We start from the raw sequence: 22,395 nt of genomic DNA, 5'->3' as shown, positions 1-22,395 counted from the left end.
GCCACGCTGCCAGGGACCGTCAGGCTGGGGCAGAGACGTTGGCAAAGGGGTGAGGACCTGAGGTCATAGGAGGAAGCTAGGAGTGAGGAGGGCTTCCTCACCTGCACGGAGCTCCGGGGAAAGGGACTGCAGCATCGCCTGAGGATTTAAGGGAGGCTGGGATGAGAGTGTGGAGCAGGGAGGCAGTTTCATTGGGGTGGGGCAGCCTCTTTCTGTCCTGACTAGCTCCTTGGTGCTAAGCAGGGAGAGACCTGAACCAACCCCCTGGATCCAGAGCCACCCGGCTGGCGGCTGCTCCAGATTCTGCAGCTTCGCCCCAGCTCCATTCACACTGGCTGGGGCAGCAAGGCGGCCTGGGCTGGTTAGGAGCAGCGTCCCCTTTTCATACACGCCACTCATGAATACATTCCAGGCTCCCCCTGCCCTGGGAGACGTGTAACCCAAGGCGACATGAAACCTCTGCAGTGAGGTACACTGAGACCCTGGGCCTTTAAGAAACAACAGAGGGCTAACCTATCATGGAGCCCGGGCCAGCTGCTGCTGTTCTTTCCTCCCCAGAACAATAGGCCAATGTCCCAGCCCAGCGCTCCCATTGTATGGGCTACTGCCTTGTGCAGAGATCCCGCATTGTGCTTGAGTGCATTTCCCTCACACTAGCCCCTTACCCGCCCTGGCTTCTTAGAGGGTTGGGTCCAGGCCTCTGATCCTGCCACCCCCGCTTTTCACGCTCACCCATTGCACACCGCCCCTTGTGGTTTGGTCTTTCTCTGGCCTCCCTCCTGCTTTATAAAGTGACGCTCGTACAGAACAGGCTGAGTTTCTACGTCGGGACAGACCAACAGCCCTGCTGCGCCCCCGGAGCGGCCATGCCCCCCCATCTCAGGCCTGGTATCTCCCCCCACCAATCAGCCTTGCCAATGCCCCTCAGTCCTGACCCACAGTCCCCTGCTACTCCACCCCCAGGCTTCCCACACACACCGCTCTGCCAATGCCCCTCACCCCCCTGGCTCCGGTAGGGCACCTCAGTAAGCACTTGCCCCACCGCAGTGCCTGCTCCTCTCTGCCCTTCCCCAACCCACCAACCCCAGCTCCCGCCTCTAGCTTTGCCTGATCTCGCAAAGCCACCAGGTGATCCATCTCCCTGACCAACTCTGCTGAGGCCAGACTGCTTTCCCCCATACGTGGACCTCAGCCCATGCATCAAAGGGCCCATTCTCCCCCGTAGGCTGTTGGGGAGCGAGCCTGGCCAGCCGCCATGGTGGGGTCCAGCTCTGGGTCTCGGCTCCATGGCTGGGGCCAGGGCAGGAACTCCATGCTGGGAGAGGCGCGGGAAGCAGATAAACAGCCTTGCGGGGTGGAAGGTTATGAAATCAGCAGCTGACGTCCAAACACTGGCTGCGTTGTGCCCAGGCCCAGCTTCCCTGAAAGAGTTTCTTTATGCGCCGAGGCCAAGCGCGCCTCGGGGAGGGACAACGAGGCCGGAGCCTGCGAAGCAGCATCTGCAGCTAGAGCCACCCTGGGCCAGTTTCCCCTTTGGCTGGTCTCCGGTGCTCTGGAGCAGCCCCAGGCTCAGACGCTGCAGCGCCAGGGACGTGCTCGAGGTGCGCTCACAGCAGGGCTGGTTGCAGCAGACATGCCAGGCACTGGGCTGGAAGGGGGGGTAGGTGGCAGAGGCTAGCAGACAGCACAGCTGGAAAGGCCGAGAGATACATGCCGCAGGGGCAGGAGTGCCACTGCACAGCACTTGCATCTGAGCAAGGTGGTGTTTCTTTCCGAGAGCCCGACAGCCCTTGCCCCTGCCAGCTGCAGGCTCCAGGTTCTGCTTGGCAGCCTCATGCCTCAGATTGGCAGGGATGGGGAAGGAACACGCCCAACCCTCAGGAGCCAGCACCTCATTCCCTCCCCTGATCCTCCCGGTGCAGGCCCCGTTGCTGCACCCAGACTTGGCACGCCCCCTCCCACTCCACTGCAGAGAGGAGCACAGCAGGAGACTACCCCCATGGGCACAGGAGAGCCCTGGCAGCGGTCCCAAGCATAAGAGTTTCCGGGGGGGGGGGGGGGGGGGTGTGTCTCAGAAAAGCCCCGCAGAGGCGGAGGGACCCTTACCTGGCTACAGGCGGCGCCAAGACCTGCTAGAGTCCCATGTTAAAAATAGGCAACCTGGACCCATCACTGGGCACAGGGCAGCGCTTGAAGTAGACCACTTGGAGGTGGCCCCTGGCAGCACCCTGGAGGACCATGATTCAGAGGCCGGCACCTGGCAGGGGGGGGTTAAGAGCAAGGCTAGGCTCACCGTGTGATGCCAGAAGGAAGTGCGATGGCTCGTCGTCTGCTGGCTAGTCGGGTCTTTGCTTCCCCAGGTCCATTCTTCCGTTAGCCAGCTGATTTCTCCCACCTGCCCCATAGCAGCACTGCTGATCCCCTTTCCCCTTCAAACACGCGGCCGCAACCCCTTGGAAAGGGGGTCCGAGCCAGAGGCCGAGGCAGGGTTCAACTGGCTGGGCTGATCTCCGCCAGGCCAGGAGGAGAAATCCCCAGAAGGAGCAATTAGCCTGGTGGATTTCCCACACCTCTCCTTCCACAGGGCAAGAGGCCTCTGCACTCCAGCAGAGGGAGGTGCAATGCCTCGAGCAGGATGGGTGGATTTGCTGGGCAGCCCTGGGGACATTACCAGTAGGCATGGGAGCAGCTCCTGGTTGCTCACCCTCGGGCTCTGCTCTCCATGCTAACCGCACCCTCCCCTGCCAGACAGAGGTTATGGAGGCACCAGAGGTCTCTGCCGCTTGATCGGGGGAGAGCCCCTGCAGCTAGGCCAAGTAGGGGCAAGTCCCAGGCTAGGAGAAGACATTTTCACCGGCATAGCAGAGGCAAGGCCTCAGAAATCAGGACAGGGAAGAGTCTCTGGGAGCGAGAGACAACACGCCCCCAGCCGGCATAAAAGACCCCCGAGGAGGCAGACACTGCTTTCACTACCGTTTAATTCTGTTCTGCATTTTACATACATCATAAAAAAAACCCTCCTCCATTCACCTGCACCGTACAGCTCCGAGCACATGGGAAAGAGCCCCGGTCACAAGGCAAGGCCACGCCACGCCCCAGGGCACCCAGCCGCTGCTTTCAACCCGGGGAGGGAGGGGATCTAGCGCAAAACAACATTTAAAAAGTAAATAAGTTAGAAAAGGTCCAAGTTAGTGTTTTATTGCTACCCGCGAGCGTGCGACGTGCGGAAGGCAGGGCAGGGCCCAGGGGGCGCGGACACATCTCTTCAGCATGGTGCTGACAGCCCCGTGTCCTAGGTAGGATGGTTCCCCACCCCTAGTCAGGCCGCACCTGGCAGCTCTTGGGCACAGGAGCGTTTGCCCAGGGGCCGTCTCCCTGGGGAGGAGACTGGGCAGAGGAGAGCAAGTCTGCGTCTCCTGCACACGCTGCCCATTCCAGACCGCTGGGCTTCAGGACGCTGTGCCAGTGCTCCAAACCCATTGTGCCCATGTGTGCAGGCTGGCGAGGAGCCAGACATTATCCCCTAAGCTTTCCCCCTGCCCCTCTATTCCATTCCTGCCACCAACACTGGGCTGCAGCTGCCTCCGGGCATCCCATCCGCTCATGCAGCAGAGGAAGGGCACTGAGGGGTTGGGGTTGAGGGCAGGCCAGGGGCCAGCGATAGGATAGCTGGGGGGGGCAGCCAACATCTCTGCCCCAGCCCTGTTCATCTGGATAGCAGGGGCTAAGAGGATTCCTCAGGAGGCGCCTCCAGCTCCTTCCACCGTAACCTTCCACACACACCGGGTAACAGCACCATAGTCATGGGGTCCCGCTAGCAGCGTGCCAGCCTCCGTTACAGCTCTGCGCCGTACCGTGGCCAGGGGACCGGGGGCATGGCTGGCATCGCAGTGCCACAGACATGATGCTGCTGCAGGGGCAGGAGAGGGTTTCTCAAGAGGAACCCACCGGAGAGGAGGTCTGGGTCCAATATGTGGGAGCAGCTGTGGCAGGCTGCAGGGAGCCCATGTCCCTGAAGGTGCCGCAACATAGGACACTTAAAAAAAAAAAAAAAAGAAAAAGATACAAGAGTAAAAAAATCCCTTCCCCTGCCCCTGGAGCTGCAGGCCTCCCAGCGCTCTGCCCAAAGAGAAGTACCGTCAATTGCAGGCTCAGAAACTGCTGGCTTTCCAATGCCCTTTCACTCTACAATATGCAGAAGTCTAAACTCTTGAACCAAGTACTTTCAGACTGGAATTTCCCCTCGTCCGCAGTTAAAAAGAGTTACAAGTACAAATCAGAGACCAATGAAAACACAAGGGGGAAAAATATATATTACTAAGGGCACTGGGGCTGTAAGCCTTGTCCTTGTAACTGGACTCTGTATTGCTTGATGTGGGCAGTAGATCAAGTTAATATCCAAAGTCCAATAGAAATGAAAGTATGTTTCCCCCTTGCAGTACACACTGGAGTTTTCTTCTGGGGAAAGAAATCGTCTCCAGACTGGCTAGCGGGCTCTTCCCCTCTCCCGACTGCTGTTCTTCCCTGGCTCGCAGAGATCGACAGCCTTACAGGAAGAAGATGTTCGAAGTAATACTATGACTTTAAACCCAAAGTTTCTCCCTCTCCCAGAGCGACCTCAAAATAGCAAAAACTAACCCCACAACATCTATCTTCCCATTTCACAGGTTCACCCAGTCCCTGGAGGGACGTCAAAGAGGAGCTGAGGGGAATCTGGCCACAGCCCGGGGGGAAAAGGGAAAGGATTTAAGAGTTAAGTGTCTCCCAGAGCCATTTCTTCTGACATTGTCAGTTTCAGGTTATCCCTTCTTGTGCCCAGGCTACCGCAAGTTACCACCAGACCCGTCCTATCAGCCACCTTCCTACACTCGGATTTCGTCGTCCTCCTCATCCGCGAAGGAGAACTCTTTGTTATGCTGTTTGGGGGGGCCGTGCCGGGCGCCATCTGGGATCCCGTAGCTCTGCCTTTCGGGAGATGGGTGGCGCTCCTCCTGCCCCTGTGCCGTGCAGCTAGAAACCCAACTGCTGTCCCTGCTGCCCTGGCTCCGGGCAGAGTCCAGGCTGTAGGCCACGGCCCTGCTCTCATCCTGGCAGGCTGGCGCCATCAGCAGGGAATCTGGCAGGGGCTTCCCTTCCTGGCTGAGCCGGTGGGCTGCAGGTACCCGGGTAGGGCCTCCATCCCGTTGGGGCTCCTCAGGTACCATGGCGCCAAAGTCTTCGTCCTGGTCCCACTGGTCTTTGTCCATGATGCTCAGGACGTCCCCCAGCATGGAGGGCCCCAGGTCGATGTGGAAGGACATGATGGACTCGGCGTGCTTCATGCCATAGCTGCTCTTCGGCACCACGACGGGCAAATCCGTCAGGTCCCCAAAATCGCGCTCATCCAGGCCGGGGCTCTGAGGGCGGGTGGCTGCACCGTTGGGGCGCGGCTTCTCCTCCGGGGCGGCCGCCTCCTCCGGGGCCTTCTTGACAGGGCTCGAGGAAAGGCTCTTGGGCAGCTTCCCGGCGCTTTTGTCGGCCTCCTTCTCGGTGAGCTGAGGCAGGGAGACAGCGTTCTTCACGAAGATGGCCGAGTCCCGCAGGGAGCCCAGCATGTCCCGCCGGTCGCCGCGCGTCACCGACTGCGACCGCTTGCTGCTGCGGAACTTGCGGGACAGCAGGCCGGGCTTGGAGGAGCCCAGCTCCTCGGGGGACTCCGGCTCGCCGGCCTTGCTGTTGAGGAAGGAGGTGTCCCCGAAGGCGTCCCCGGCTCTGCCCACGTGCATGGTGTGGCGGAAGTCGCCCAGCGGGGCGCTGATCATCTCAGCCGTCAGATCCGCCCGTGAGCGCCGCTTGGAGTGGGCCGAGTTGGAGACGAGCTGCTTCAGGATCGGCATTGTCCCGGCAAGGGGGGGCTGGGCTGGGCAGCGAGGTCGCGCTGTCCTCCCCCGCAGCACTCACCTAGAGCAGGGAGAGGAGAGAGGGCGCGGGTTAGTCCGGGGGAGCCAGACAGCTGGTCATGCCGCCCCACTGGCGCCATACAGTCAGCGGGGAGAGCCGCCCCTTGGGGCGCTCCCCACAGGAGCCATGGCTACCGTGTCCCACTCCCTGCGCCACTGAAAGCTCTGGCCGCTCTACCGAGTACTTCCCCCCCGCCCCCACAACCCAGAGCGGCTTCTCCCTTGTCGGGCCAGCCCCCAGCCCTGTTTCCTGCTCAGCCCCCTGGGGCCGGGAAACGTGCATTCGCTGCTGGAATGCGCTGGCCCCGAGCCGCTCAGCTCAGCTCCTGCAACAGTGAATTCGAGAGTCTCTCCCCTGCCCCCTCCCTGCAAACAGCCCTCCCCTACCGCCAGAATCTCCCCCCCCCGACTGATACAGGGGGGCCTGGCTCAGTCCAGACTGCAGTCCCCCGCCACCAGGCCCCCTTCCTTCCCATCCCGGTGTCGGAGGACAGAGACCGAGCGGGTATGGGAGGGGGAATTGCACCCACCAACAAAGTTAGCCTCAGGCAGCTGATTGCGCAGACAGTGCTGGCTGGGTGAGGGATCCAGGGCAGGGCAGCTGGGCCACAGGAACCGGAGGCTCAGGGGGACAATGTTATCACCAGCAGTGGGTGCTGCTTTGGAGAGGCTGTCCCTGCCCCTGGGAGCGGTCAGCAAAATGGGTTTTATCCACCAGTTTTCCAGCCTGGCAGATTCCCCCAGCGCTGGAGCTGGCAGCAGCTGCCGTTAATCACGTTCCAGCTCGTTCTCGGACCCTGCCCTGCAGCGTCACTTGGATACAGGGTTTGTCTCTATTTCCTGGGCTAAACAGCCATGGACTGATGTGGCCTGCTGAGAAGCCACCACGCCCCACCCCCGAGCAGTTGGCTCCCTGCCTCTGTCAGTTCACTGAGGGTGCTGGGATTGGGGTAAAGTTTCCATCATAATTATTGGGAGTAGGGTGAAACAGTCATGCTGCACCCCACGGCACAAGAGGGGCTGCCCACAATACAGGAAAGTCACAGCTATCCGGAGCTAGAGGCAGTTAACATTCAGCAGCCGTGTGGGAACAATCGTCGCCCCGCTCCAGAGAGGAACGTGAGCACCAGAGAAACTGAGGCAGTGAACCCAAGGAGGGGTTTTGAGGAAGTCAGAAACAAGAGCCCGGCGTGCGCCGCAGAACTGGCTGGTCAGGATGGTTCACCCCACTGTGGCCCTGCGCCTCTTACTGCGGGCAGGTGGCAAGGTGGCGGCTTTGTTCGAAGCCACATGGAGAAAATGCTTTGGATTTTTCTCACGTAAAGCAAGCGGCGAGCAGAGGAATTGGAAACAGACGGCAGGAAGTGCATGAGGAGGGCTGGAAAATGCTGAGAGGCCCCACGAGCTCAGGGCTGCGCCACGCAGCTAGGAGAAAGCCAGTTGCCTTCAATCGGAGGGAAAGGGGCTCAGAGTTTCTGGGACCTAGGGAGAACTGGTAGAAAGGATCCCTCCAGCTCCCCACGCTGCTATCTTGGGGCTTGTCACACCAGGGCTGGAAGGCCGCATGCAGCCACCACATCGAATGGGAATTATCCAGAACACAGTTCTTACCCTTTTCCATCCCCGCCCCCGCAACGAGCTGGGAGCTAGCCCAAAACCCCGCTTCCTGCTATACATGGAGGGGGCTGTGGCTGGCTGGCTGGGAAAGACAGACTGCTCAGGAACAGAGACTGACCGGCACGGGCGTGTCTACCCTAGGAAGTCTCCCCACTGCCCTAGCACGGGTTCAGCTCCACCAGGTCTGCCCTAAGTGCTCTCCAGGGTTTAACCCCCAGGATCTAGGTTTGCTCTGAGCCCCACCAGCCAAGGCTTCCCCTGGTTGAGCTGCCGTGGCAGGAGCGTTCCCCGCAGAGACTGGTGCAGACCCAGGCCGAGATTCTCAGCCCTGGGCTAGCTGCAGCCCCACACGGTCAGAGGCTGGGGAGCAGGATGATGGTGGAGCAGCGTTTGCATCGTTCCAGGAGAGAAGATGGCCCCGCAGGAGGCCAGAGCTCCCTGCTGGTTCGGAGCAGCATGACCCGGGCCCTATCTCCCCAGGTGCCTTGGTAGCAAGGGACAAAGGACACATTTCCTTTCCACCCAGCCCCAGGGGTCCCTAGAGCTGCTGAAGGAGCTGGGCAGCCAGCGACAGGCCAATCACTGCCCCCCGCCCCCAGTATTCAGCATGACGAGGCAGGCGGAGTGGGGCAGAAAAAGACCGTCCAAGCTGCCCCGGCATCTGCGATGCAGGGGGAGCTATCCTGGCTCCGGCTCCCAGCTGAGTGGGCTTCCATCCACCGGCCTCCCCCATCCCGCTGCATTTGGCTGCGTGCACTGGATTCCTTGGCGCTCGGACACAGAGCAGCCTAGCAGCCAGTGTCGGCAGAAGGGGGATCCCTTGGGTCAGAGCTGGCTTCGCTGGGCTCCGTGTGGGGCTGCGCCGGCTTCCACAGCCCTATTGAGAGACCGAACCACCCCCCGCGGTGACACGGCTCTGCGCCAGCTCCTCATTTCAGGGCCCCTGCACTATGCTGCATCCTCACAGCCGGATTATCTAGGCAGATGCTGGTGGCGGAGGTTGGCTGGGAGCACAGGGGCTCGGACAACGTTCTGCCCTGGGCAGTCTGTGCACGAAGCAGCCAGGACTGGAAAGGCTGAAGGCGGGATCGAGGGACGCTGGCAAAACTGCAGATGGGGGCAGATTGCCCAGTTCTCCCTCCTGCCCCATCACTGCCTGAGTCATGCTGCCTAGAGACTGTTTAAACACATCCCAGGGGCTTGGGGCGATTCCCTGGCCAGGGAGCTGGGACTTTCCCGAGAGGGGTTGGCGATGAGGCCTCCGGGGGGGGCGCCTGCATCAGCAGAAGTGGAAGCTTTCCCCGCTGCGGGCTGAGGTCGCACGCCACTCCACGACTGGTGCGGAGGTAGCAGTTTTGGCTTGGGAGGGGAGGGGAGGGGAGGCAGATGCTGCTGCGGTGCAGAGAGAAGCAGGTCGTGACTGGAACGCAGATGGGCCTCAGAGAGAAAGGGAGACGTACATGCATATACACAAGGCAGCCCCATGTCCTTCTGTTCCGCTTCGATTCAACCATCCCGTAGCGGATTTGAAACCCCCCCCTCCCTATCTTAGGGGGGCACCCAGCGACACCCGTCCCCAGTTAAAGGGACAGGCTCTCTGTCCCCATCACCCCTAGCTCACCAGGGTGTCGAGATGGTCTCCTGGTGTTTCTGGCTTTCCACATGCCAATACCATGCTCACGGCCATGGCACCAGCGCGCCAAGATGCCTGCCCTTTGTACCCTCCAAGCGCCTCCTCGAACGCTTAGCAAGACCCGCGGCTCAGGACACAACGCGAGGTCGCCAGAAGCCAGAAAGTGGCAGAGCTGGACTGAAGGACTAGGCCAGAAGTCTAAGCAGCTGGGTTCCCCAGCCCCCATACTCTCCCTCCAGGGGCCCGTCTGTTTAGAGCAGCGCGGGAATCGAGCTGTAGACGTCCCAGAGGCTGCGGCTGCTGGGACTCTGGCTAGAAAGGTGCAGCAAGAAGCTTTGGCAGACCCCCCACCCCCACCCACTGTTTTGGTTTTTAAGGGACAAAGGCTCCTTTCTCTCTACCCCTGGGGGTGGGGAATTAAGGGCACAAGCTGCCCTGGCCCCACATGAGGGGACACAGGATGCACCAGAGGCTTGTTTCCGCTCGCTGATCGGCGGTCCTGGTAGCCTTTAGCACACATGTAGCCGAGCGTTTAGCACACATCCCCCCCGTTGGAACAGACTCGCAGACTCTGAATGTTTCGTTTAGGAGCAATAACTAGCCCAGAGACACCAACCCCGCACTGCAGGAAGCAAACGCAGGGCGTCTGGCTCCACGGGGAGAGGAGAGCAGGAAGGGTGCGAACATGCATCCTCCACGCCCCACAACCCTAGCTCACGCGAAGCCACTATACCATTTCTACGAGCGGCGCCTCCTTGGAGCCCCACTGGCCTGCCGAAGGCTGTGGGACTGCCCGCCCCACGGGGAAGGGAGCCACGCTCCAGGCACCAGAGGGTCACCAGCACTCAGCAGGAGGTGGCCGTCTTGCGTGCCCATCTCAGGGCCCCTTCATGCGAGGCAGTTCTCTCCCCTGCTCTCTGCAGTGCTCTGCCTTTCTTCCCCACCTCTGCAGCATTAACCCTGCCCCCTTACCAGCCTCGGATTCCCAGCCCCACGGCATCCCAGCCTGCCACTCTGCAAACACAGTCCAGACCCCAAACTTTCCCCTCCAGACCCCTGAGGCAGAGTCGGCCCTGCCCGGCTCAGCCGCAGGGAATGGACGGAGCTGCCTTATGTTCACCCCCAGAGCAGGGGCTTGGCAGAGCAGTGCAGGAACCTGCACAAGTACCAGACTCCGAGGTGGCTGGGACTCTGGTTAGGAAGATGGGGTGGGTCCGCCCCCCGGCCAGCCCAGCCCGCTGTGCAGCAGCTCTTCCAACAGCCGGAGTTCAGGACCCCTTTGGCCTCCCGGCACGCAGTGGCTCCAGCTCTCACGTGCTCCAAGCAGCGCTAAGGAATGGGGAGATCAGCAATGGGGTACGGAGCCTTTTGCTGCCAGGCAGCCAGTTCAGATCCAGCCCAGCTCGGCCGTGCCCCCGGGAAGAGACAAGAGGACTCTGCAGGGGCTGACGGGATACAAGTCGGGAGCTTCAGAACAGCTCTCTGCGGCGAAGCAGTGACACCACCTGCCCAGGGCCCTCTCAAAGCCAGCGGTGATCAGCCCTCTGCTTGCGAGTCTCGGCAGAAGACGAAGGACTGGCCGTGACACGGGAATGCCACTGCCCCCTGGCTAATACGCAAGGTCCCTCCAGGCCAGGTCTTACCCACAGGCGCAGGGCATGGGATACCGGGTGTCATGGGGAAGCCACTCCCCGTGCTGCGCTGGAGAACTTCAGCAACCAGAAACATGCTCTTGTGGTTGAGGCACCAGGTGAGGATGAGTTGGGTTCAATTCCTGACTCCGCTACTGACTCCCTGTGTACCTTGGGCAAGTCACTTCACCTCTCTGGGCCTCCCGCCCCGCCCAGGAAACAGGGAAAATGAGACCGCCTGTCTCCAATCCTTCGTCTAGAGGGACAGCAGCAAAGCCTCGTCTAAACAGACAACTGGAAAATCTCCTTGGGACCTGGATGGCCTCTCACTTGTGCAGCACCCAGCACAACGGATCTGTGATTTCAGTTGTTGCCTCCATGGTCGGAATCAACCTTCCGGGCTTTCAATCCAACCCCTGTTCTCCACGCACTGAATAACGGGATATACAAGAACTGGCCTGCGCTTGGACGGTCCTCGGAAGCCTGTTCTCCTTGCACTTTGTCACGGAGTCCCCGGGCGATGCTCTGGAACTGCTCCCCATGAAGCCAGGCAGGACTCTGGGGAAGTCTCCTTTCTGGGAGCAGCCTGTCTGCAGGACACACAGCTCATACGGCTTCACCTTCCTGGGTCTGACCTCGGAGCATTCAGCATCCTCTCTGCCCCTCCGTGCGCTTCCCACAGCCAGTCCGCCCAGGCGGGGTCCTGGGGAAGCCAGAGGGTCCTGCCCCCCAACTCCGCAGTCAGACGTGACTCTCAGCCAGCCAGTAAAACAGAAGGTTTATTAGACGACAGGAACATGGTCTAACACAGAGCTTGTAGGTGCAGAGAACAGGACCCCTCAGCCGGGTCCATTTTGGGGGGCAGTGAGCCAGACAACCCCACCTGCACTTCACTCCTCGTCCCCAGCCAGCCCCAAACTGACTCACCCTCCAGCCCCCCCCTCCTTTGGGCTTTATCCCTTTCCCGGGCCAGGAGGTCACCTGATTCCTTTATTCTCCAACCCTTTAACTCTCACCTTGCAGGGGGGAAGGGCCCAGGCCATCAGTTGTCAGGAAACAGGGTGTCGGCCATTCTCTGTGTCCAGACCCCTGAACACCCCTGCCCTCCAGGGCTCTGCAATGATCACACACCCTTACCCCACCAGCTAGATACTTAAGAACTGCATAGGGGAAACTGAGGCACCCCCACACTATTCAGAGGAAACATTAAGAACAGTCCCACTTCGTCACACACTTGCTCTGGGGAGCTGAGCCATCCAGAGATCTTAGCCATCCAGAGATCTTAGCCCAGGGGCACCGCTCACTGACAGAGTGGGCTGTTCCACGGTGGGCACCATTCCTACTCCTCTTCCATTTGTTTTACGGCCACTGCCAGACAAGCTGGAGGCCCTGCTCAGAGCTCGCACTGGGCTTCGGAGGGTGGGAAGCGTTCCCCAGACTGTCCGGTCTCGCTTGGCCACGGAGCGCCCATGACGGGCACGAGAGAGCCGCCACTTCCTGAGAAGCGGAGACTCCAGTGACTGCGCTCCACGTGCCTTCCCTGGGGCAGCCAACAGCGACCAGAGTCTCCCTCTCTTCCAGGTTTCTATGGGACAGTCCAGTTTTGGACCCAGCTGCTCAGCCAGCAAAACGCCCCAAGGTGCCGACATCTGCCAGACCCAGAGAGACGCTGTCACAATGCAGGGGGCCCCACCAAGGCTGGGGCATCAAGACCTCGCCTTCAGAGTCTGCCCTGCTGGACTAAGTGAGAGAGGCAGCATCTGTGTAATGGGTTCATCCACCCACTCTACAGAGACAGAGCCCCGCAACAGGCCGCAGCCAGGGCGTGCTCATGAGCCGACCTGGCATCCACTGAAGTCTGCTCCGTTTGCCCTGCTGGAGCAAAGTCCTGACACTTTCTCCGTTACCACTTCCCCAGCCCTGCAGCTTTCTAGCTGGCCCCACTCCCCCCTGCCCTGCACCATTGCAAGTTCCCCTGCTTTCCCCCACAGATACAGGGTATGTCTACACTGCAATCAAACACCCGCAACTGGCCTGGAACTCAGGCTGCGGGGCTATCAAATTGTAGTGTAGATATCTGCGCTCTGCGGGGCTCTGGGATCCTCCCCAGCCCGAGCCCAAGTCAGCTGACACAGGCCAGTGGAGGGTGTTTTATAGCAGTGTAGACATCCCCACAGACACACCCTGCATGCTCCTCCATTGCTCAGTCGGAGCAGGGCAGACTTCCTGCTTTGCAATCACTTCCATCTCACTGCTCTTGCTTCAGAGAGGGTACAAGGCTCAAACTGTTCTCCGGCTTCCACCCCAATTAAACAATAACCTGTTAGACAATCTCTCTCCACAGCGAGAAGTACTTGGGCGCACAGCTCTGCTGAGCAAGGCTGCAACTCCCCCCGCTCCCCAGCGTCCTTTGAAAGGTTACAGAAAATTAGCTACACAGAACATGCCCACTGCCTGCCCCTCCCAGGCCGTGCAGAGGAATCAATCCATCAGCCACTTCTGGTACTTGCGTGTCCCCCATTGGTACAGTGTCTGAGCGCCACACAAACTGACCTATCGATCCTTACAACACAGGCTCAGGTTCCTCATCTGAGCCTGCGTAACACGGGCCAGGGACCTGCCCCGTAATCCTTCCTAGAGCACACCTTTTAGGAAAAGCACCACCCTCGTGAGAGAGGCCAGTGCTATATTATCTTCATTTTACAAATGGGGAGCCGAGACATGGACGTTCCCTTCGTCTCTTTACACAGCAAGCGAGTCTCAGAGCCCGGATCAAATGACTCAGGCTGGTGGGGCCCACCCCACAGGGCTAAAAATATCCATGTCGATGCTCTGGCTAGAGTCTGGGCTCTGAGACCTTCCCCTCTTGCTGGGATTCAGAACCCAGGCTGCAACCTGAACCCAAAACATTGACACTGCTCTTTTGAGCCCTGTTTTTCAGTCAGCTGACCCAGGCTCTGAGACTCACGTCTGGGTTTTAGGCACCGTGTAGACAGACCCAAAGTGACTTGCCACAGGAGGCTTGTGATAGAGCAGAGATTTGAACAGCAGGCTCTCAAGGTGCTGTGCGTGGTATCTGAGAAGATACTCCATCTTCTGATTTCAGTTTCTTGGTTCCTATGCCTCACTGTACAGACTCAAATACTACAGAGTCTGTTACTGGACACTGGAGTGTGAGCATTTAGTGGCTGAGGAAGGGAATGGGAGCCAGGACTCCTGGGTTCCACACAGTTGGCAGCTGGGTTGAAGTGCAAGTTGGCACTTCACTTTAATTTCTCTCTCTCTCACACACACACACACACACACACACAATTAGCTTACACACTTCTCCTTTTGGTGTCAGTTTCCTACCCATAAACTAGGTTTAATGCACCCATGCAGGGTAAAGTCTAACCAATTCCCCCCTTGCCGGTGTGTCCGATTTCCTTATCTGTCACTAACATCTCCTCGGATTGAAAACAAAGCCTGCTTTTTTCAGTCCTTCTCCAGCCAGGAGTTACAAGTAATGGAAAAATCGTCTCGTCAGTTTCTAATCAGTTTCACTGCCAGGTTCTCATGCCCTAGCTCATTGCTGCATGCAGGGAGAGGATTATGCACTGGCCCACACAGCTTTCCCCTGATTTCATTTCTATTGACCTTCGGTTTCATACAAGACATAGAAACCCCCCCAGGCCAGCTCCCCAGCTGGTATACATCAATGAGAATCCACTGATTTAAGCCAGCTGGGGACCTGGCCCAAACAGCTAACTGTGGGGGCAAGTTTGCTTCTTTAGCATTCCTATGAGACTTTGAAAGCCTTGGCTAAGAGGCAGCAGGAGACTCAAGTGTTACTGATGTTACTGAGTAGCTTTGCCCTCCTCCAGAGGCCTCCACGCTGCTAGGGGCCCAGAACAAGCCATTGCCTTCCTCCTCCTAGCTAGCAGGAAAGGGGCAAATTCTTAGGGCCTTCTCTCTCCTCCGGCAAGCTTCACTCCATTGTGAAGACCATTGTGTAAGGGGGGGGGCGGGGGAAGAGGGGATGATTTCACAGAGTGAGTGACTGTAGGGAGCTCTTCTGCATGCTTCCACAGCTCTCTGTCTGCAGCCGAGGCGCTGGGCTTGCCTATGCTGGGAAGTGGGGGGGGGGGGGGGGGAGAGCCCCTTTCTCTGCTTCTTATTCAGCGAGGAAGAGACAAGATCCCATGACATTCCCGCTGCCGCTTTTATAAAAGCAGAAAACCAGCCCAGAGAAGCTTAACAGCCGCCAACTAATAATCTGCTGAGAAAGCGCAAGTGTAACCCGAGACAAAGTTAAAGACGCAGCGCCTGCATCCAGGGGCAGGCGGCTCCAACTGCCCTCCCAGAGCACAGCCTCGAGCCTAGTGCCAAAAACCCATTTCAGAGGGCGGGTGGCTTGTCTGCACTGGCGGAACAAGGGGAGGCCAGAGGGGAGCAGAGATCAGTCACCTGGTCAGTCAATTACATCCCTTTTCCTCCCCCAACGCGGGCCTGCTAAATTTGCTGTCTAGGCCGGGGGGGGGGGGGTCTTAACCTTTCTTCTTTCCGAGGCCCCCCCCACAACACGCTATAAAAACTCCCCGGCCCAGCTTTGCCACAACACCAGATTTCCTGCAGATAAAAGCCAGGGCCGGTGTTAGGAGGTAACAAGCAGGGCAATTGCCCAGGGCCCCACGCCACAGGGGGCCCCACGAAGCTAAACTGCTCAGGCTTGATTCAACCCTGGGTGGTGGGGCTCGGGCTTTCTGCCCTGGGCCTCAGCGAGTCTAACGTGGATCCTGCTTGGTGGACCTCCTGAAACCTGATCAAAGCCCCCCAGGGGGCCTCAGACCCCTGGCTGAGAACTGCTGCTCTAGGTGGTTTAGGGACTTGGATTGCAAGCTCCTGGGGGCAGGAACCATCTGTTCATTACAAATCCATTCTCCATTACACATACCTTGTGGCCTTTCACACCAGTGCAGCACTTCACACCGGTGCCAGCAGCTACAGGAGGTGCTGGGTGGGAGACTGTTCAGCCAACAAGTCTGTACAGCGCCTGGCACAATCGGTCAGAGTCTGCAGAAGAGCAAGGATTGGAACCCAGGAGCTCCGAAATCCCAACCCCTGGTCCGTGCCATGCTGCCTTGCTTCCGCCCCATACAGCTGCACGGATGGCAGGCTGTCACACGGTGGCATGCAGGAGTGACAAGCCGGAAGTCAATAGCAAACAAGGGCATTGACTCTGGCCTTTTCTGACGCACTAACTTAAGCTGGCTCTGACTCGCCCCGTCACCATTACTCGCGCTCTTTTGCCATCCCTACCAAGGCTGGCTGGCTTGAAACGAGAGCCGCCAGCTTTGCTGCGTGTTTTGGTTCACTAGGCAGCGCCCTGAAGCTGGGAGACGGCAGGAGGTTCAACCCCACCCCCCTGCTTCCGTCAGACTCACTGGAGCATGGGTTGGGCTGCACTGTGAGAGTCCCATCTGAAACCTGGCGGAGGGAAAGAGAGAGTCCAGGAGATGATCGGCCCTCTACTAGCCAACAAGAATCTCTGCTCACCCCCGCCTTACCCCTTTACAGCGCCTGTCTGCACACCTGACCTTAACACCCAAACAAAGAGCCACCTCCGACCCACAGAGCTCCCAACACAGAATAGCTGCAGGTGGAGAGTTGCATAATCATCTTATCTCACTGCAGACAGAAGCTGCAATCCTGGACTACCCTTTGCCAAGCAGACCCCAACCCTGAAGACAGAGGCTCATCCTCCAGCCATCAGTGCAAAGACATGGGTGAAGCCCAAGACACCCATGCAGAAGAGCGAAAGGAGACAGTTTTGCCCCCTCCCTTGGAGGTGCCGGTGTAGGACTGACAGACTAGACTTTCAAACAGCTGATATGCCGAACCATCTATCCATTTATCAGAAGCATCTGCAGCACCTATTGCAAAGCAGGTGGAAGATATCAGGCAGAGAAAATTAGATCCCTATCCAGAGAGTGTTTGACCAGAGGGAGTCAGGGATCTTGGGCTCTTGCCAGCATAATTTTCCACACAGACAGACACAATTAGCCTGTGGAACTCACTGTCACAAGATGTCACCAACCTGAAGAGCTTAGCAGGATTTCCAAAAGGACTGGGCAGTTCTTTGGATGACAAGGATATCCAGAGTTGTATTAAGTACTAACAAAGACAATAGGAGATGGGAAAGGCTATAAACATTCATGCTTCAGGGGATAAACCAACCTCTAATTAGTGCGGGGAGGGGGTCAGATGGAAACATTCCCTGGGGCAAGGTTATCCCTTAACTGTCTTGAGTTCCTCTGAAATATCAGATACTGGCCAGTGTCTTTCACAAGATACTGGACTAGACAGACGGCTGCTCTGCTCCAGCCTTGCCATTCCTGCGTCCCCATATTGTGGCTGTGGGGGGGTGAGGAGCGACCAGCCAGATTTCTCACAGCCCATTCAAGACCAAGACAAGACAAGATAATTTATGTGTTGAGAGACTGATGGCAGTTCAGGGATATCTCATCAGGGCCCAGAACAAACGCACAGAACAATGGGACCTGGAATGCAGCAATCAGCAGAAATCACTCACATCAGCTGAAGCCCTTTTAAACGACTCTCACCCTGGATACAATAGTCAGGAGGGTCATTAGAGGATTCACCTGAGTTACAGAACCACCCTGCTCCAGGCCCTTAGCAGAGGGCATGCAGCTTGCAGGTACTGCCTAGCAGCAGGGAAGGCAGGTCATCGCTCCCCTTCACAGACATCGGCTGATGGGAGCTGCTGTGGCCAAAAGGTGGCAAACCCCAGCTCTGCTCCCAGGTAGAATCCAGCCTGGATTCCATCAAGACCCAGACTGGTTGGCCAATTGCTCGCCACATAAGCATGGTCTGGGCACTGCTCGCTGAGAGCCATCCCAGGGCAAGGGCTCCGCTGGGGGGAGGTCAGGCTCCGTGCCAGCCTCTGACGCAGAGGCACACACCTTCCGACTGGGGGCCCAAGAGGGAGGCACTGAATCATTTTCACCCTGGACCTCACCTGGAGTCAAGCCATGGTGCTAGCAAGAACAAAGATCTAGCACCAAACATGGCCCCGCCTCATGGCCTAGTGGACCGGGCACTAGACTAGAACTCAGGAGACCTGGGCGCAGGTCCCAGCTCTGCCCCTCCTTTGCTGGCAGACCTAGGGCAAGTCACAGCCCTCCCTGTGCCTCTGTTTCCCTACCTGTAAAACAGGGAGAACATGAGCTATCAAAGAGCTAGAGATCATCATCAGACGCAGCTACATCCACGTTTTCACATGGGGGCAGAGGTCTAACCCAGACAGCGGCGAAGCTGCCGTTCATTCCCATCTCTCATGCTGCTGGCAGCTAAGCCCCTGCGCTGGATTGAGCTGATGAGCGCAGAGCAGACACTGCCCCAGAGCTCTCCGCAGCTTGGCAGAGCGCCAGGTTCAGAGTCCGCCCCCGCCCCCACGGAAGTCAGTGCACTCACTACGTCCCCTGGAGAGACATGGAGCCAGAGAGGAGCCCGAGCCTGGAAGCTCAGCTCCAGCCCCCTGAACTCAGAGTGCTCGGACTGAAGTCTCGATCGAAGCTCTGGCACAGCTCAAATGAAGACAATAGGCTGCAGACACTTTCAACTAGCCCCCTTCTCGCCCTGCATCAGTGTGGAGCACAGCCAAGGCCAGGGATGTTGCCAGACAACCCAACATCATCAGTCCCAAGCATTCCCGGAGGGGGCCAATACGTCACAGCGTGCAAGGTATCTCGAAGGCGCCTTTAACCAGACACTGCAGCCAATTCTCAGCATTGTCGCACTCTGGCCCCCCACTCAGTTATTCACAACTGATCCCGCAAAGATGCTCCCCAGAATCCCTTGCACTGGTTCCCACCTCCCTTTCCATGGCAAGGTGCTCCTGGCACCCCAGCTGGCAAGCAAGCCGAGCTGTGACTTCCCTGTCTAGCTTGAGGCAGGCTCACACCCATGCACGGGGGCAGAGGTCAAAGCCTGCTTCTCGCAGCAGGAGAAAGCGGAGAGGGCAGGTGGGGTGGAGAGAGGGCGTGATTCCTTGGCCTCCTATTAGTCAGTTACACCCACCCGGAGCACATTTAAACACATCAGACATTCCTGGAGGATAGGTCCATCAATGGCTATTAGCCACGATGGGCAGGGACGCAACCCTATGCTCTGGGTGTCCCTCGCCTCTGTTTGCCAGAAGCTGGGAAGAGGGCAACAGGGGACGGATCACTTGATGATTACCTATTCTGTTCATTCCCTCTGGGGCACCTGGCACTGGCTGCTGCTGGAAGACAGGATACTGGGCTAGATGGGCCATTGGTCCGACCCAGGATGGCCACCCTTACCCCTCTGCACAGCTCTAAGGGATGGTACTCCTGGCACAGCCGTGGAAAAATCAAGCCCAGACTAGGAGCAAGCTGGTCACCCACCTCCCTCTGCCAGCTGCGGGGTCCCCACCAATTAAGAGCTGCTGTGGGCCCCAGGGTGACAGAGGCCTGAGTGGTAGCTAGCCAGACCAGGCCCTGACACCGCAAAGGCCGTGTTCTCCCAGCATCTATTTTGAACCCTTCTGGCATCCCAAGAAGGGCCAGCTAAGTAATGCATGGTGGCCGGGGGCTGCCCCAGCTGACAGGCCGCAGAGCAGTTAAGAAACCCAGGCTAAGAGGTGGAGGCCAAACACCCAGCACTGCGAAGATCAGATGCATTCTCAGAAGTGTTCACCGCTCAAGGCAAAGCCTGGCTACACCACAACCAGCCAGCATGTGTTAAAATACAGCTCGCCCCGTCCACACGAGGAGGAGTTAACCCATTTGCTAGAATGACACCGGGTTAGCCTAGCGCCAACAGGCCCTGGGAGTTAGCGGGCGTCTGGGGTTACACTCTCACAGCTCAGCGACCACAGGAGCAGCAAACCCCGGGCCCAGCGGTTTGTTTTGCACGAGCCTGGGGAACTCGGAGCCACTCCAGAGTTAGCCAGAACAAAGTTAGCCAGAATCACTCAGCGTCAGGGAAACCAACCGATCTCACTGCCCACCTCCCCAAGTCTGGCAAAATCCCCAGCCACAGCCTCTCTCCTCCGGAGCTTGGCAGGGCTGCTGGAAGAGGTAACCCTAGCTGGGCCTTTGTATGCCTGGGCCTGCAGCTCTTTGTTCCATCGCCTTCCACTCCGCCAGCCGGGCAAGTCGCCCAGGGCCCCCAGTGAGGAGCGGCCCCTTCTCACGGGCACCTCTGGGCACTGGCGTGGGGGGGGAGGGTGCGGGGGGCTGCACAACAAGGGGGGGGATAAGAAGAGAAGAGGAATCAAGGCTGGCCTGGCAAGGCTGGGCACAGGGCTGGCACAGCCTGCAAGGGGCCCCTGGCACCTTTCTCTCCTCCTAGCCCAGGAAATCCCTTCCTGCAGCCCGTCTCTGCCACAGCCCCGCCTGGGCATCCCGGGGCGTTGGGGCCGGGGCAGGGCGCGCACAGACCCATCGGGGCTGCGCGCATTTCGGTGCCTACCCCCCGTGAAAGCCCGGGCCCAAACAAACAGCGCCCCCCCCCCCCCGCCCCAGGAAAAGCCCCTCTCCAAGCGCAGCGCTTGGGTCTCAGCCACCGCCTGCCCGAGCGCCGGTTCCACGGAGCCGCCCCTCCCTTCTCCAGCGGGCCCCCCCGCGATCGAGACACCTACTTTCGCCCCCGCGGGGGCGCCCCGAGCAGCCCCCTCCTCTGCGCGAGTTTCTCAGGGGGGCAAAGTTCCGCTGCGCCGCGGGCCCCTTGCTCGGCCGGGGGCTCGCCCCTCTCCAGGCGCACGGACAGGCGGGCGCGCCGATCACAGGCCGCCGCCCGCCCCGAGCTCCCCTGCCCGGTGCCCGGCGCGCACTGCAGAAGAGCCGCCGTCCATCCCCCGGCCAGTCCCCACCCCTCCCGGCTCGGGCGCTCGCCTGGCGTTAAAGAGACAGGGCGATCCGGACAAAAGAGCCCAGCTCTGGAAATTACCTGGGACAAACCCCCCCCCCCCCCCGCCCCGGGGCGCTCCCGGATTCCCCCGCCCGCTGGCTCAGGCCCAAACCCGGCAGCGGGGGGCCTCTGGCTCCCGGGGGGCGGAGGGGACCTGCATGGGTTGGCGTGTGCCGGGGGGGGGGACGGGTGCATCCTTTGCCGACGCATGGAAAGAAAGAGAAGAGCCGCCACGGTTTGCAACCGCTGCTCGTCGCAGGCCAGGCTCCGGGCAGCACGCTCAGCCTGGCGCGGCGCTCCCTGGCTCCGGGCAAGGGCCAGCGGCTCTTAGTTTGTTAGCATTGACTTTGGGGGGGGGGGGCAAGGTCTCTTCCATTACAACGGGGGGGCCCGACTCCGCACGGGTTTTCCCGAGGAGAACCGGCTTGGACCATCTCCCAGCCCTCCCCCAGGCCAGCCCCGCTCTGCAGGAGCCGCCGGGAAGCTCAACCATGACCCCTTTGACCCGCAAAAGGCAGCCCCCCCCCGCCGCCCGCCGCCGCCGCCGCCGCCGCCAAAAAAATCCAATTTTCCTTGAAGCGGCTGAGCACAGCGCAGCACCGGGGAAAATTCCCCCGGCCCTAACCCCCCTGCAGCCAGCGCCCCTCCCGCCCCGCGCCCCGCACCGGCTCCACGCCGGCCGCTCCTCTCCAGCCCCCAAGCCTGGGGGTCCCCCCACCCGGGGCGAGAGCCGCCCCGCCGGGACCTACCGCCTCAGCAGCCCGGCTTCGTCCCCGCAGCCCCCGCTCGCTCAGTGCCCTGCGCTCCGCTCCCGGGTCTCCATCCCATGGCCGTTCCCAGGCTCGCTCCTGCTCCGGCTTGAAAACGGATCGTCCCAGCGCCCCCCACGCCGCCGGCGATGATGTCACGGCTCGGCCAGGGCCAATGGGGCGCGGCGGCCTCGCAGGGGCAGCCCCACGCCGCTCCCCCTTCGCGGCGTGCCTGGCTCCGGCTCTCGGGTCCCCGTGGCGGGCGCGCAGGGCAGCGGGAGGCCACCTCGCCCCGGGGAGCCGGGTTGCCCAACGCTGGAGCGTCCCGAGGCGCCGCCAGCCGGCTGTGAATCAGCGGGGAGAGCGGGGCAGCCAGGGTCACACGCGCCGGTTAGTCAGGGCTCTCCCAGCAGCAGGGCGAGGCAAACCTGCCTGACGCCCCAGAGAACAAAGAGACACGGTTACTAATGCGAACAGGACGGGAGGACTTGTGGCGCCTTAGAGACTCACCCATTTCTTTGAGCATGAGCTTTGGCGAGCTACAGCTCACTTCGCCTCCCAAGCCAGGGGCCGTCTGCAGCCCCCTGGGGGGCCACCAGCAGGTTTCAGGGGGTCCACTGAGCATGGCCGGCTAGGGCCCGGGGCAGAAAGACCTGCCAGGGGGACTACAGCCCCGGGCCTCACCTGGGGCTGAAGGCAAAGCAGCTTGGCGGTGCCCCCCTGCAGGAGGGTGGGCCCCTGGGCAATAGCCCGGCTTGCTCCCCCTAACAGGGGCCCTGGCTTTTATATGCAGAATATAGGCGCCTATGGGGGAGGGATAGCTCAGTGGTTTAAGCATTAGCCTGCTAAACCCAGGGTTGTGAGTTCAATCCTGGAAGGGGCCATTTAGG

At 59.9% G+C, this 22,395-nt stretch overlaps 1 protein-coding gene across 3 annotated transcripts; it reads right to left on the bottom strand.

Moving 5' to 3' along the window:
- Nucleotides 1–2,960: 2,960 nt before the first annotated feature.
- Nucleotides 2,961–21,962, bottom strand: CDC42EP4 (CDC42 effector protein 4). Of its 3 annotated transcripts, none has more exons than XM_037914539.2 (2): nt 21,506–21,962; nt 2,961–5,940 (listed from the first exon to the last, which is right to left on the bottom strand). In XM_037914539.2, exon 2 carries the CDS (start codon nt 5,874–5,876, stop codon nt 4,863–4,865), a length of 1,014 nt encoding a protein of 337 aa, XP_037770467.1. In that variant the 5' UTR covers nt 5,877–5,940; nt 21,506–21,962; the 3' UTR covers nt 2,961–4,862. The 3 variants fall into 3 exon arrangements, with proteins under 3 accessions (XP_037770467.1, XP_037770468.1, XP_043384349.1); XM_037914540.2 differs by lacking the exon at nt 21,506–21,962 and adding an exon at nt 20,488–20,699; XM_043528414.1 differs by lacking the exon at nt 21,506–21,962 and adding an exon at nt 15,754–16,223.
- Nucleotides 21,963–22,395: the final 433 nt, after the last annotated feature.

Source organism: Chelonia mydas, chromosome 14, assembly GCF_015237465.2.
Source record: "Chelonia mydas isolate rCheMyd1 chromosome 14, rCheMyd1.pri.v2, whole genome shotgun sequence".
In the NCBI taxonomy this organism is placed as follows: Eukaryota; Metazoa; Chordata; order Testudines; family Cheloniidae; genus Chelonia; species Chelonia mydas.
This window is presented reverse-complemented; position numbering and strand designations above follow the sequence as displayed.